Genomic DNA, 15,089 nt, shown 5'->3' with positions numbered 1-15,089 from the left:
TTGGCCATGGCACAGCTGGCCATAGTGGCCACATCACAGTGGATCCTGGGGGGCTCAGACACAGAAACAAACCCAGAGTCATTCACAGACCTTCCAGTGCCTCCTGCAGAGCCACAGGCTGGGATCTCACCGGTTGCAGCTCCCAGGCAGGGGACAGGAGGAGCTGTTCCCCTCCAGAACTCTCCAGTCCAAAGCTGAGGTCCCACCCTGGATGTCCCTAGCCCCTGCAGGGCCCCCACTCAGCAGGGTCGCAGTGCCCTCAGGTGGCCACAGGAACCACCTGGGTCTGGGACCAGCACCAAGCAGGGAGCACACGCATGCCTGGTCCAAGCACAATTCTTTATTTGGCTTTCCACAAGAAACCATAGTTTTCTTACAAAAATCTGGTATTTAGAGACAGACATCCCCCCACTGCTTTGGGGAAATGACACAAGATCAGTGCCAGATCCAGGAAAAAGTGTCCCTGGAGCTGTCAGCAGAGGGTGAAGGGTTCAGGCTGTGCTTTGAGCAAGCCCTGGCAGCCACCAGAGGAGCAGCCTCTGCCAGGCTGTCCCTGCATCCCCATTATTACATTTTCTTCCCCTCCTTTGCAGAGATGGGATGAAGGCCTCACTCATCCTCTTCTGATACCACATTCTGAAACTGAAACAGCCCCAGCCCTGCCTGCTGAGGGCCAGCACCCAGCTCAGCTCCCACAAAGCACCATGAGAGCTTCCTGGGTGCCTCCTCCTCTGTGTTAGCTCAGGATGCACCAGGCACTGGAGCTGGATCAGAGCTGGTTCCTCCTGCCCTGTCAGGAGCCTGGCGAGCAGCACAGCTCCTGATGGTTATCCACAAACAGAGACACCTTAACAAGTGTAGCTGAGTTGGAAAAAACAAAGACAAAAAAATCATTAGTTCAATGCACTCCAACTATAATCAGCAGAAAGAGTAATTTAACTTGTTTCTAACAGCCATACAGAAATAAATAAACTAACTCAGTGTGAGGGTTCACTGAGCCCCTGTCACCCTGTAAGGACATCACTGCCTGTTGTACCCAGGCTGTGATGGCATCCACGACCAGAATCACCCGTGAGACCCCCAGAGCAGGGCACAGACCACCTGCAGCCCCCCAGGTGTGTTACCTTCAACAACATCTCCCCTGTAGCGCTCCAAAATCCTCTCCCAAGACTGCGGGAGAGCTTCCATCTCCTCCAGGCTGTCACAGCTGATGCCGCGCAGGAGCAGCTCGCTCTCCAGACACCTTCGCACCCGGTAAGGATCACAACGAGACACCGGCACCCTCCCACCGCCCGGGGAAGCCTCCCGCAGAAGGATACAGGTGCCGGTAGTACCGTTCCACGTCCTGCAGACCCTCCAGGGCCTCGGCCAGCGAGGGGCAGCGCGGGCCCCGCCGCAGGGATACGGACAGACCCAGCTCCGCCGCCCGTTCCTCGTACAGACCCAGCACCGCGGCCACGCCGGCACCTACCGCATCGCGCACGGCCCGGAGCTCCGTCCTGCACCGCAAAGATGGAAGTGAGCGGCGGTGCGGCTCCGGTACGGCTCGGTATAGCCCCGGTACGGCACGGGTACGGCATAGCTCCGGGACAGCTCGGTACGGCCCCGGTACGGCGCGGCCCCGGCACGGCTCACTATAGCCCCGGTACGGCCCTGGCACGGCTCAGCACGGCCTGGTATAGCCCCGGTACGGCACGGCCCCGGCACGGCTCAGTATAGCCCCAGTACGGCCCGGCCTTGGCATGGCGCAGTACGGCCACAGTATGGCCCCGGTACGGCCGTGGCACGGCTCAGAATGGCCCCGGCACCAGAATGGCCTGGTAGAGCCCCGGTACGGCACGGCCCCGGCACTGCTCGGTACAGCTCGGTACGGCCCCGGTACAGCCCCGCCGCCTCACCGCCGTCCGCCCAACTCCTCCATCACCGCCTCGGCCGCTCCGCGCTGTTTCCGCCACAGCCGTTCCCGCAGCTCGCCGAAGGTGCCCAGCGGTGACCGTCCCCAGGGCAGCCGCTGAGCCGCCCGCATCTGCGCTGCCAGCCCGGACAGAGACCCCAGCAGCGGTGCCCAGGCCGCCAGAGCCTCCCGCCAGGACGCGTCCCGCGCCGCCACCGCCGCCACCCATCCCCGCAGCTCCCCCGCCACCGCCGCCACCGCCATGGCCGCCACCGGAACCGCTGCCGAGGAACGAACGGAGGGGCCGAACCGGTGTCCTCGGCGTCATCTGACGGCGCCGATCTCTGATTGGCCCCCGGCCCGCGGCCGTTGGATTTAAACTCTCGGCGGGAGGCGACGCTCTGGATACCGAACCGACACCGATACCAGCACCAGTACTGGAAGCACCATCCCCATGGCTCCCGCACGGAAAAAGGCTGCCTCGAGTGCACGCAGCAGGAAGCTCGCGGCGTTCCTGAAGGATTTTGACCGCGAAGGTAAGCGGGGAGCTGGGGGGGGGGGGGGGGGAAGTGGGACCGGGACCGAACCGAACCGGGCTGATCCGTGTTCCTCCCCGCAGTGAAGAGGCGGATCGAGCAGCTGCGGAGTGACGGGGAGCGCTTGGTCAAGGAGCTGGAGAACCTGTACGACATGGAGCTCCTGCGGCTGCCCGTGGCAGTCCGAGAGGTCAACTGGCTGGACTACTTCGGTATGGACCGGGACCGGTACCGGGAGGGGGCTGCGGGGCAGGGTCGGTCTTAGGGAATGAATTAAATGGTAATAAAGGAGCGGCAGGAGTCCTCTGGGTGTTGTTTGAGCTCCCCCCTGAACGGTTCTGGGCCGCGGTGCCGGTGTCCGCGGTGCGGGCTCTGCTGGGCATCTCTTGATTGTACCAAAACTCTTCTTTGCAGTGAGAGGAGGAAACAAAACGGTTCTGGAAGAGGCTGCAACGGTAAGGACGCAGCTTCAACATCTCCCAGTGCCCCGGGCATCCTCCGCAGGCAGCAAAGGGGCTGGGAGCCTGGGGGAGCAGAGGATGTGTATGAATTACTTTTATAAATGTGTTAAGATGGGGTAAGAGCTGCCTGGGGTATCCATCAGGGGATTTGTGTGCTTATGCTGCTCTCTGTTGGTCTCTCCCCTGTTTAGTTTTCCCTCCCAGACCTCTTTCATTTCACTAAATTAAAGTATTTTTCAGTTGGTTGGGCAGCAGGGCAGGGGTGAAGCAACCCTGCATCTGTCACACAAGGCACATCAAGTCCTGCCTGGCACACGTCTAGAAAAAGTGGAAAAGCCTCAGTCTGAGCACAAGAGGAGGTGTCCTCACTGTAAAACTGTTGGGAAAGTGTCTGGAAGAAAACAGACACGTGAGCAATTTATTTTATTTAGCTTTACCTAGAGCAAGCTAAGGGCCTTGAGGCCCAGTTGCGAGGTTACTGAAAGATGAGCTATGGGAGAATGATTAAGGGAGCTGGCAGCAGAAAAGAAGAATAACAGGATAATGATGTAGCCAGCAGAAGTTCTGTGAGAACAGGATTTATGGCCAAGATCTAGCCACCTGCAAGATATCATTATATAAACAAGGGCTCTATATAAAGCCAGTGTGAATTGGTAATAAAGGACTTCACTTTAACCATATTGGTGACTACGTGTTGTCCTTAAACCTCCATGGATTTTCTACATAAAACAGCTCTACAACTTTGGCTTCTTAGGGCTGTTTCTGTTAGCTCTAATTGTCTTGATTTTTTTCATTTTAGGCAGACTTGGAAATAACAGAAATAAAAAAGTTAGCAGCAGAAGCTATCCAGACTCCTTTAAAAGTCCTCAAGAAAGGTCAGTTTGTTTTAAGCATTGCAACAAGTGCAGTGAGATGGAAACACATCAGGGTTTACATTCTGTGAATAATAATTCAGTTCTTGCTTCCATCCCTCAACGTATTTAAAGACAGGAAAAATAATCCTATGTTTAGCCCTCCTAGCAGAAGTAGCTCTGCCTGGTTTTATTAAATAATTCAAAGCAATGATCTGTCAGCCATTTGGGTTACATTGGGATTTGGATTTCAGAAGCAAATTGTTGCCAAAAATGCTTGTAGTGGTTGAGTGTTTACCTGGGCTGCTAACTAATGATGTAAAATTATTTGTTTTCAACCTAAATAATGCTTTCTCTTTCTAGTGGAAAAATCTAAACAGATCGATGAAGTCATTGAAGAAGAGGCAGATCCTCCTCTGCTTCCACGAGCAAAGAAAGCAAAGCATGAAAGTCAGTGTTCTCCAGAGCTAGAGGCTGAAAACACCCAAACAAGAACTGGGAAGGTAAATATCTCCTCTTGGTGCTGACTGCATCCCCTGGGCTTTCTGGGATGGAACTTGTGATCATGTAGCTCTCACCTGGGACTGGAAAAAAACTGATTTGGTGATGAATGTGTGTTACAGGTGAAGGCATCCACTAAAAAAGTGCCTGTGTCCAGGAGCAGGCGGCTGCCGTCAGCAAGAGTGAAGCGCATGAGCACGAGGTAACAGGGGGGCTCTTTTTTTCACTGGATTTCAGAAATGAAAAGTACTCATCTCGAGTCCTGTGTCCAGTTCTGGGCCCCTCAGCTCAGGAAAGATATTGAGGTCCTGGAGCAGGTCCAAAGGAGGCAACTGGGCTGGTGAAGGGATCCAGCAGAATTCCTGTGAGGAGAGGCTGAGGGAGCTGGGGGTGTTGAGGCTGGAGAAGAGGCAGCTCAGGGGAGACCTCATCACTCTCTCCAACTCCCTGAAAGGAGGTTGGAGCCAGGGGGGGGGTTGGGCTCTTTTCCCAGGCAACTCTCAGCAAGACAAGAGGGCAGGGTCTCAAGTTGTGCCAGGGGAGGTTTAGGTTGGAGATGAGAAAGAATTTCTTTCTGGAGAGGGTGATCAGCCATTGGAATGTGTTGCAGGAGGAGTCTTTCTTGCTCCTGAGGCTCGACGAGCTGCTGGCCTCTCCATTGCCTCGCACAAGAGTGAGCTTCTTTCTGTGGGTGTGTGTCCCACCTTTATTGGCCCCCTGGTAATAGGGGGCCTGCCCTAACCGGGCACAGGTGGACTCACACCCACTCTTTGGCAACTTGAGGCACCTGGTTTATCTTGTGTCTCTACAGGAATGGGCTGCCCAGGGAAGTAGTGGATTCTCCGTGTCTGGAGATATTTCCAAAGAGCCTGGATGTGGCACTGAGTGCCATGGGCTGGGAACCACGGGGGGAGTGGATCAAGGGTTGGACTTGGTGATCTCTGAGGTCCCTTCCAACCCAGCCTATTCTATGAAATTCTAAGTGTGAGGTTTAGCAGGCTGTTTTGTGTAGTTGTGCCACACCATGAGGAGAAAAAATATCAGTGATCTGACAGTGAATTAAAGATGGAAAACTTCTTCTCCCGTGGTGACCAGCTGTCCCCAGCTCTGTGGTTTGGCTTGGATTAATAAGACCCTCTGGTTTGCTGTCTACAAGCATTGATAAGACAATGCTTGTACATTTGTTAAAACTATTCTTATTTATTTCCCTCTCACAGATCAAGCAAAACCAACTTCATCACTCCAGCTAATGGCAGAGCTGTTGATCTCTGTGCTCGGGGAGGCACCTCCATGGTCACACCCAGGTTTGATTCCAGGTTTGTATTCCCTTGCTGTATGTTTCTACCTGTCACCTCTTTGCAACATAATCCTTAGTGGCTCTTTGAACCTGAAATGAAAGCCTCTCAGTCCAAGTGCTTTGAGCTTACCTGTAACTTCTTCCAGAATTTTCAAGACCCCAGGTCTGCGCACCCCCGCGGTGAACGAGCGTGTTTACACCATCTCTGCCAATGGCAGCCCCCTGGCTGACAGCAAGGACATCTTCATCACTGTCCCTGTTGGAGGAGGGGAGGTAAATAAAATTTTTTATTCTGTCATCCTGTGCTGAAGGGAGAGTTTGTAACTTGGTGGGGGCCTTACCCCTTCCCAGTCCTTCACTTCTGTCTCTCCGGTTGTGCCACTGCAGTTCACCAGGGACTGATCTGGCTTAAAAAGAATCTCAAGAGATTTGTAGCTGGAAGTGGGAGCTCTCTGAGCTGGTCAAAGCAGAATGGAGGATGATGTGCATTGCAGTAACATTTAAAGCAGCTTCTGCTGGCATTTTAGTTGATGTGTCACAAGGAAGGTGTGAGATCAGCTCTTGGCCAAGCTGAATGTAGTTCTCCGTACATGGTCTCCCTGAGGTTTTATTACCTTTTTTTTTTTTTTTTCCTGGCTATTACAGCTGACCAAACAGAAAACCTAAGATTTGTTTTTTCCACAGAGCATTCGTTTAGCAGCAAGTGATTTGACCAGGAAGAATCTTCTTCATCTGAATGCAGAAGCCCGAGGAGTTATGAAGCAGCTATCAGTAAGTCTGTTTTTCCAGCCATGAGCTGCTGTTGTGAGGCAGTGTTGTGACTCTGTCATTAGTAACTGGACTGCTGAGCTATAATAGGAGCTCCTTTCCCCCCTCCAGCTTTCTCTTGTATTTTGGCTCAAGTCAAGAAGCATGAACTGAGAAGGGAAGGAAGGATGGGAGCAGCTTTACATCACAGCTAGCTTAAGAAAAACTGCATAAGCCATGTGCTGCTTGAAAAAGAGCTGCTGTCACTGTCTCTGAATCAAAACTGAAAGTGTCTTTTACTTCAGGCAGAAGCTGTGTGGGACAGGATTATCTCAGTGATTGTTTTCTCTTTCTAGGTTCGTCTTGCACAAGCTTGCAGTGGTGCAAAAACCCAGAAATGAAACCTGGTGAGTGTGGCCATCCCTCTGTACATATAGAATACTGCATTTAGGACTGCTGCCTTTATTTCTTTTTCTAATTTGCCTTCCTTCCATTAGTTTACAGAATGGAAGAACTGATTTTTTTTTTAACCTATAATATGTAAAGGTATTAGAATAGATTGTATTTTTTTATTATTCAGGGGAAAAAAAAAATAACTGTATCTTGGTCCCAGCCTTAAAGGAAATAGTAATCTTGGGCTTGCAGCCCAAGCTGGGTAGAAAGGCTGTTGTGGTGTCTTGCAGAAGGCAGAAGCAGTGACTGGAGTCTGTATCTGCCTGGGCAAGGAAAGCAGCAGATGAGCTGTGTTGGGCTTCATTCCAGGCACCTCCTTTCTCTGCACAGGTGCTTAGAAGACACCTCAGACATTCCTACATCTCAGGACAGGACCTGAGATACCCAAAAGCAAGTTACTGATGCCTGGGACTAAATGGAAACCTCCCTCTGCAGTTCAGGATGCTGCCATCAGTAGCAATCCCTCTGTTTTTATGGTAGCCATGACATTTGTAACAGTCCTTGAGAGTTTTATAGTCAGCTCGTGCATTTTACTGGTTTGAAAGAAATAAAAGATGACAAATCCTTTGACTCAACAGCATCAATCTGTTGCATCACTGGGTGACTGAGAGCAACCTAAGAGCTACTGCAATATCCCCAGTGTGGGAGAACTTTGCTTTTCCTGCACCCTCCTCAAAATCTCCAGGAGAAGCAGCACTCCTGGAACTGAGTACAGAAGGGTAGCAGAAAGCTTGGATGAGTCAAAACATTGTTTTGCTTTTCTCATCTAAATTAATTCCATGTAGTGTAACGAGGCAACCAGGTGCCACTAATTGCCAGGGAGTGAGCATGAGCTTGTGTCAAGCCCACCTGTGCCCAATTAGGGTGGGCCCCCACTGCGCATGAGCAGGATTAGGGGGCCAATAAAAGGTGAGGCTCAAACTCACAGGCTCAGCTCAGTCCCGAGCTAGCCAGCAGAGAGGTCAGTTGTTCTCAGAGCAACAGCACCAATCCAGGCTAGTAAACCCTTTGAGCTATAGGCTCGGACAACTGTTCGTGAGTCTCTGCGGGGACACCTGGTTGGACCTTGAAGAGCTGTACCCTCAAAGAGGTTTGTCTTGCTACAATTCCATGCATTCCTTTGGCACAGCCAGAACAATTAATGCTGTTTGAACAGAATGAAATAACTTCCTCAGCCATTAATGTTTTTTTTTTTCCCCACGTTGCTTATGGAAAATAAACCTTTCTTCAGTGCAAATTCGTGAAAATTCAACTTTAAATGTGGCCTCTTGGGAAGGGTTTACTGGATGTATATTTTAAAATATATTTCCTAAGAAAATGAAGCAAGGGAGAAGTCTTGTATTTTGCTTTCCTGCAGCCACTTTGTTTTTCAGCAGCCTGGAAAAGTAAAGCTCTCTGAAGCACAAACTCTGTGCAAAATTCACACAAAACCTTGAAATGTGATAAACTCTTCTCACTCCGGCTCCAGGGTTTCATTTTTATTGTGAATCTTTGTAGCTGGCAGAGGAGAGGAGAGAGGAGACGAGAGGATTCTTGTTCTGGTCTGGGGATTATCTTCAATTCCTGAGCGTTGTTTTGTGTGGGTCCTATAAAATATGTAAAATGCAAGAGAGAAACTGATAATCCTTCAGCAGGGACACTGAGACGACTAACATGTTGTAGACATTCAGAGTAAAGAACTTGACTTCTCTAACTTTGTCTAAGCGTTTTTAATTTCTGTGTTATCTGTCACACTGTTCTTCTCCTCCTTGGTTGAAGCCTCTTTGAAAGGGCTTTAAATGAGGATATAAAAATCCTATGAGGATTTTTTAAATATATAAAAATATATAGAATCATCGAATTGTAGAATTGGCTGGGTTGGAAGGGACCTCAGAGATCCTCGAGTCCAACCCTTGAACCACCTTTGCGGTTGCTAGACCATGGCACTGAGTGCCACATCCAGGCTCTTTTGAAATATCTCCAGACACGGAGAATCCACTACTTCCCTGGGCAGCCCATTCCAATGCCTGATCACCCTCTCCAGAAAGAAATTCTTTCTCATCTCCAACCTAATCCTCCTCTGGCACAACTTGAGACCCTGCCCTCTTGTCTTGCTGAGAGTTGCCTGGGAAAAGAGCCCAACCCCCCCCGGCTCCAACCTCCTTTCAGGGAGGGGTAGAGAGTGATGAGGTCTCCCCTGAGCCTCCTCTTCTCCAGGCTGAACAACCCCAGCTCTCTCAGCCTCTCCTCATAGGGTCTGTGCTTGAGTCTCTTCACCAGCCTGGTTGCCTTCTTTGGACCTGCTCCAGGACCTCAATATCCTTCCTGAACTGGGGGTCCAGAACTGGACACAGGACTCAAGCTGTGGCCTCACCAGGGCTGAGCACAGGGGCAGAATCCCTTCCCTGGACCTGCTGGCCACGCTGTTCCTGAGCCAGCCCAGGATGCCATTGGCCTTCTTGGCCACCTGGGCACACTGCTGGCTCCTGTTCAGCTTCCTGGCAATCCAGACCCCCAGGTCCCTTTCTGCCACTCTGTCCCCAGCCTGGAGCTCCCCATGGGGTTGTTGTGGCCAAAGTGCAGGACCCAGCACTTGGAATGTTGAACCTCATCCCGTTGGAATCAACCCAACTCTCCAGTCTGTCCAGGTCCCTCTGCAGAGCCCTCCTGCCTTCCAGCTGATCCACACTCCCCCCAGCTTAGTGTCATCTGTGAATTTGCTGATGATGGACTCAATCCCCTCATCTAAATAATCAATGAAGATATTGAACAGAACTGGGCCCAACACTGATCCCTGGGGGACACCACTAGTGACCGGCTGCCAACTGGATGCAGCCCCGTTCAGCACCACTCTCTGGGCCCGGCCCTCCAGCCAGTTCCTAACCCAGCACAGGGTGCTCCTTTTCAAATCCGCGGGCTGATAGTTTTTTCAGGAGGATGCTGTGGGAGACGGTGTCAAAGGCCTTTGAAGTCCAGGTAGACCACATCCACAGCCTTCCCCTCATCCACCAGTCGGGTCACCCCATCATAAAAGGAGATCAGGTTGGTCAGACAGGACCTGCCCTTCCTAAACCTGTGCTGGCTGGGTCTGATCCCCTGTCCATCCTGCAGGTGCTGTGTGATTGCCCCCAGGATGAGCTGCTCCATAACCCTGCCAGGCACTGAGGTCAGGCTGACAGGCCTGGAGTTTCCTGGGTTCTCTTTCCGGCCCTTTTTGTGGATTGGCATGACGTTTGCCAACTTCCAATCGTCTGGGATGTCCCCAGTGAGCCAGGACTGTTGTTAGATGATAGAGGCTTGGCAAGCTCTTCTGCCAGCTCCTTCATCCCATCTGGTGGATCCCTCTGGTCCCATCTGGTCCCATAGACTTGTGGGGGTCCAAGCATCTCAGTAGGTCACTGACTGTGTCATTCAGGATTACAGGGGGGCTGTTTAGATTCATGTCACTTTCTATGAGCTCCAGAAGCCATCTGTCCTCAGGGTAACCTGTCTTTCTGCTGAAAACTGAGGTAAAGAAGGTGTTAAATACCTCAGCCTTTTCTTCATCTTTGACAAATATATTCCCACCCGTGTCCAGTAAAGGATGGATGTTTTCCTTGCCCCTTCTTTTGCTGCTGATGTATCTGTAGAAGGACTTTTTGTTATCCTTCACAGAGGTGGCGAGATTCCGTTCACATTGTGCCTTTATCTCTCTGATTTTCTTTCAACATGACTTAGCAATATTCCTTAATTCCTCCTCAGCAGTTAGTTCTTTTTTCCATAATTGGTAGGCCCTCCTCTTAACCCTAATTTCTTTCAGAGTCTCACAATTCAGCCAGGCTGGTCGTCTTCCCCGCCAGCTCGCCTTTGGGCACACTGGGACAGCTGCTCCTGTGCTTTCAAAACTTGTTCCTTGAAGTACGACCATCCCTCCTGCACCCCTCTGTTTTCAAGGGCTGTTTCCCAGGGTATACTCTGAACAAGTCTTCTGAATAGGCCAAAATCTGCCCTCCAGAAGTCCAGCGTAGAGGTCTTATTGATGACCCTCCTTGTACCCCTGAATATTGAAAACTTTATTATTTCATGGTCACTAAGTCCCAGGCGTCCACCGACCACCACATCTCCCACCAGCTCCTCTCTGTGAAAAGAAGGTCAAGCGAGGCTCCATCCCTGGTGGGCTCATTTACTAGCTGGAGCAGGAAATATAATTATATATCTAATAAATATATCTAATAAATATAATATATTTATTATATAATATGTAATATATAAAATGTATAATAAATATATAACATATAATAATATATAATATATAATAAATATATGTGTATTACATATAATAAATAATATAAGTATATAACATATATTATATATGTTATATATATTATATATCCCGCCTCCTTTTCGCTCTCCCCGCCTTCCCCTCCGCGCACACCCATCAGTCCCGCTGCTCCCCCCTCGTTTCCAGCAGGGGCGTTTTCTCCCCTCCCTCCCTCTGTTGTATCAGCACCATCTTGAGGCGCGTAGGGAGGCGGTCTCGGCCAAACGTCATCGGAGTTTGATTTTTCCGCGGCAGCCCTGGCTTCCTCAGCTAGCCCGCCCCAGGTGGAGTCTGTTTGTTTCTGCTCTTCCGCGAGCGGAATAAGGTTTGGAGGCTGGGGGGGGTGTCCCCCCCGTGCCGGTCCACCTGGGGACCGTCACCGGTTAGGGGTGCGGTCTGCGTGGCTGCACCGACCCCGATTTTCGGAACGATTAATAAACAGTCCCTTGCCTTCCTCCATGTCTCCTGCTCCTCTAGAGCTTTTTTTAAGGCGCCCACAACCTTCCCCCATGCCTTGAGGGGTTTTCCCGTGCCTGAGGACATGATCTCCTCGGCTAACGCATTAGTGCATTTACTCCACACCTCTGGGTGGAGGATATCCACCGGCTGGGCAATGACCCCGATCTCTAGCAGCCTCGAAACCGCGAGGGTAAAATCTTTGGGCTTACAATCAATCCCCCACTGTCTATGCAACTCAGATACGACCTTTACAAGGGCTTCCATCCTCCTTGTCGGTCCGGGAGCGTCCTCCCCGCCGGGCTGGATCCTGCCGCTCCGGCCGCCGTTCACCCGAATCCAGGCGAGTTTCCCGAACCCGATTCCAACCTCAATTTTTTCCCGGGTTTCGGCACCAGTTTGTTGCCTCCAGCAAGGCGTGGCGACCTGGTTCAAGAACGACACGGCAACCAACCCCAGGTTGCCCGGGCCATCAGCTCACAGACATGAATATGATGGACGGCAAATGGCGTTTATTGTTTATGTTACACCGCGTCTTATAACCTAGGTTTACATCGTCACTTCCTCCTGCTTGCGTTAGGGACCCGTACCTATTGGTTATCAGGAGGGAAGCCCTATCTTATTTTTCCGTACAGCACGATATCTTCCAGCCGCTAAACCTTAACTACCTCATTTCAAACCTTAACTAGCACACATAGGCAGACTGTTGGTGGTGCTGTGGGTAGGGTTCCATGTGAGGGTTAAGGCCAGGCAAAGTTTTCAGTGGTCACTCTTTGCACGTGTTTGCCAGTCCCTCTTGTTCGGACTTTTGGGACCCCATTCAGCAATAGGGGAAAATGGCCACTTCGGGCTGGTAGATTCAAGGTTGGTGGTAAAACAGAAACCTGTAGGCAGACTGTTGGTGGTGCTGTGGGTAGGGTTCCATGGAAGGGTTAAGGCCAACCAAAGTTTTCAGTGGTCACTCTTTGCATTTGTTTGCCAGTCCCTGGAAAAGAGAAAAATCGTGACAGGATTAACTCCTGTAAGGGAAGTGGATCAGGTCAAGCTGTTTGTGTGAATTTACTTGATGTAAAATTAAGACTTGTAATATATGCTAATGAATTTTTATTCATAACTATTAAGAATTCAGTGTTAAACTGAGAAAGAAACTAACAAAGCAGCTGAGACATTTCACTTTCCCATACAAAACAGCTGAGACTTGTCATTTTCCCACTAGAACAATGTAACCAATACAAGGTCCTAATGGGATTAACTTATCGCTCAGAAATAATTAAGAGTGTAAGTCTTTTTTTCTGTAACTCTTTTTCTTAAAACAAGTCTTGTTCTTAAAACAAGATACTGCCAAGGCCATTCAGGCACCAGCTGGGCACCAAAGGATGTGACCATCCACACAAGAACAACATAAAGATATCACCACCAACAGATAAGAAGAAAATTATGGCTGGGGTCTGATATCACCTTGTAACAATATAATGAAGTCAGCAAGAACTGAGAATGTAATAATGTTGTAACCTCCCCTTTTACTGTATAAATACCCCAACCCTTACCCTTAACCCTTGGAACTCTTTGTCCGGAGCAATCTGGGAGTTCCCGGATCCGAAAATAAAAACCTTTGCTGTTTAAAGACTCAGAACTCTGTCTCTAAACAGTTTTGCGTGGCCTTTTTCGGCTTCACTACAATGAAAAATTTCTCAGCTGTCTGTGCTAGGTTTGAGAGATGGTTTTGAGATGGGCTGCAGTGGTCACAGCAGATTTGGTGTGTTAAGAGCAATTGCATCTCTGGTGGAGTAGAAAATGAGACCAAGAAAAAGGAAATAGATCAAGAGAGATAAAATTACTGCTGATTAATTAGTTGTTGCTCCCCACAATCTTCCCTCTGGATGATCTGAACTAAAACTGCAAAGATTTTCCTTTAATTTCTTTAAATAATTCAGTTCTCCTGCATGTTCTGCTTAACCTAGAACATCTGTTCTGAAACAGCCACATGAACAGATTTATTCATCAACAGAATATTTTATTTCATTAACAGAACTTTATTAAGCTTTCTCCCTGCCAGTAATTGACCTGAATAAAGAGCAGAATGATCTGAAATTCTTCCCAACTGAGCTGTAATCCCCAAATTCTCTGATGTACCAAGAAATAGCTATTTATACATAAAGATTCTCCACTTGGAAATCCCCCTTCTATAACTTCCTGTGAAGGGTTACAGCTTATGAACTGCATTCTGGCCATAAATATTGCTTTATGATGCAATAATAAGGAAATCACTGGTAGTTTAGGTGCCTTTTTGGGCTGTTTTGCTGCAGAGCCAGTCAGAAAGGACAAAAGAAATGATGAGTACAGTCATCAGAAGGCAGACAGAACTGACATTTTTCTACCTAATTATGGTATTACCTAATAAATAGGTATAAATTATAAATTATACCTAAATAAGGTATTTTATACCTTCCCTTTCATTGTGAAGGGATAAAATTGTTATTTTGGGTGGTCAGGGTTATCAATTATGTTGAAATAGCAATAAAAAAAACCCAAACAGCTCCCTGGTGGGTAACAGTAGAGTAGATCATTTTCACTTTAATTCATATTTTGGCTGTTTGGGTTTTTTTTCTGGATTACAGGGAGTGATTTGGGTTTCCAGTGTTCCCCTGGGATCTGTTTTTCCTGCCCTCTAGATGGCTGTCTTGTTCTCTTTCAAGGACTCTGTTAGAAAAAGAGGCTCTAGGACAGCTGGAAGAAAAAGTTTATTTAAATAGTCACAGTTTTCACACGGTTGTGTGTGAGACAGATGAAATTAATTCTGTAAATTACAATTAGCACAGTCTGATAATAACTTTAGTTAGGTGATGGGCGTAATCTGCCTCTTTGCATACAACAGGCAGGGTGATGGATTAAAGATGCTTCAAGTTTGAAAATAATGATGTAAAACATTCAGGAATCTTATCAGTCATTCATTATAGCTCCTATGTCACTCAGATTTCTGTGCAAACTGGTATCTGTCACATGCACTTGTCTTAGGATCACGATTTCCATGACATTGTTGTTCCTTAACAGAGTTTGTCAGCTTAGGCTGTGCTGGCTCCCAACATATCAGCCTTAAAGATCAGAGGAATTTAGGGTGAATCATGGAATTTTATGTGGAATTGTGCTGCAGAGGGAATCCAGTGCAATTAGGTGATGCAGCAGCATTCCCTTAAAAAAAATGAAAAGTTACATCAGTCTTTTGAGGTCAGAGAAAAACCCAGCATGAGGTTTCCATTTCACTTAACTGTTTTAATAGAATTTTCAAGGCTACCTAATTTAAGTATATGTACAGCCAAGTAGATGGCTTGGTGACATCCTTTAAAAGCTGCAAAACCTCCATTGTTTTCAGCTTTCAGAAATAGGTCACTTGACCTATTTGTTTGTTCATAAAATAAAAAATAAAAAAAAAACCAGAAAATTTAAGGATTAGGAGAAAGAATGAGGTTTAGTCAAGGTTTATTCAAGATATCCCTGTGTCACCAGGAATAGTGACAGTGAAAGTTTGAAGAGAGAGGAGGATCCCTGAAATCTTGTGTAAAAGCCAATGAATGGAAGAGGTGTTGGGGGAGTTTTCATGTTTGGAAAAGCAGCAA

At 48.6% G+C, this 15,089-nt stretch overlaps 2 protein-coding genes across 3 annotated transcripts; one reads left to right on the top strand and one right to left on the bottom strand.

Annotated features, from left to right (window-relative positions):
• Positions 1-336: 336 nt before the first annotated feature.
• C23H1orf109 (chromosome 23 C1orf109 homolog) lies at positions 337-2,158 on the bottom strand. The gene is made up of 4 exons (XM_030464243.1): positions 1,899-2,158; positions 1,320-1,499; positions 1,125-1,243; positions 337-861 (listed from the first exon to the last, which is right to left on the bottom strand). Exons 1-4 carry the CDS (start codon positions 2,156-2,158, stop codon positions 794-796), a joined length of 627 nt encoding a protein of 208 aa, XP_030320103.1. The 3' UTR covers positions 337-793.
• Positions 2,159-2,249: 91 nt separating this feature from the next.
• CDCA8 (cell division cycle associated 8) lies at positions 2,250-12,886 on the top strand. 2 transcript variants are annotated; one of them, XM_030464470.1, is made up of 11 exons: positions 2,250-2,430; positions 2,514-2,642; positions 2,845-2,885; positions 3,691-3,766; positions 4,106-4,245; positions 4,366-4,445; positions 5,461-5,559; positions 5,687-5,813; positions 6,225-6,311; positions 6,644-6,694; positions 12,807-12,886. In XM_030464470.1, exons 1-10 carry the CDS (start codon positions 2,349-2,351, stop codon positions 6,686-6,688), a joined length of 906 nt encoding a protein of 301 aa, XP_030320330.1. In that variant the 5' UTR covers positions 2,250-2,348; the 3' UTR covers positions 6,689-6,694; positions 12,807-12,886. The 2 variants fall into 2 exon arrangements, with proteins under 2 accessions (XP_030320330.1, XP_030320329.1); XM_030464469.1 differs by lacking the exon at positions 12,807-12,886 and adding an exon at positions 7,071-7,308.
• The last annotated feature ends 2,203 nt before the right edge of the window (positions 12,887-15,089 follow it).

This window comes from Calypte anna, chromosome 23 (assembly GCF_003957555.1).
Source record: "Calypte anna isolate BGI_N300 chromosome 23, bCalAnn1_v1.p, whole genome shotgun sequence".
In the NCBI taxonomy this organism is placed as follows: Eukaryota; Metazoa; Chordata; class Aves; order Apodiformes; family Trochilidae; genus Calypte; species Calypte anna.
Note: the sequence above shows the minus strand (reverse complement) of the source record. Positions and strands in the feature narration are given on the sequence as shown.

Coding starts and splice junctions, on each gene's coding strand:
- CDCA8 (XM_030464470.1), top strand. CDS start 2,349: ATGGCTCCCGCACGGAAAAAGGCTGCCTCGAGTGCACGCAGCAGGAAG. Junction 2,886..3,690: donor TTCTGGAAGAGGCTGCAACG/GTAAGGACGCAG, acceptor TTTTCATTTTAG/GCAGACTTGGAAATAACAGA. Junction 3,767..4,105: donor TTTAAAAGTCCTCAAGAAAG/GTCAGTTTGTTT, acceptor TTCTCTTTCTAG/TGGAAAAATCTAAACAGATC.
- C23H1orf109 (XM_030464243.1), bottom strand. CDS start 2,158: ATGGCGGTGGCGGCGGTGGCGGGGGAGCTGCGGGGATGGGTGGCGGCG. Junction 1,244..1,319: donor GAACGGTACTACCGGCACCT/GTATCCTTCTGC, acceptor CCGGGTGCGAAG/GTGTCTGGAGAGCGAGCTGC. Junction 862..1,124: donor CAGGGGAGATGTTGTTGAAG/GTAACACACCTG, acceptor TTTCCAACTCAG/CTACACTTGTTAAGGTGTCT.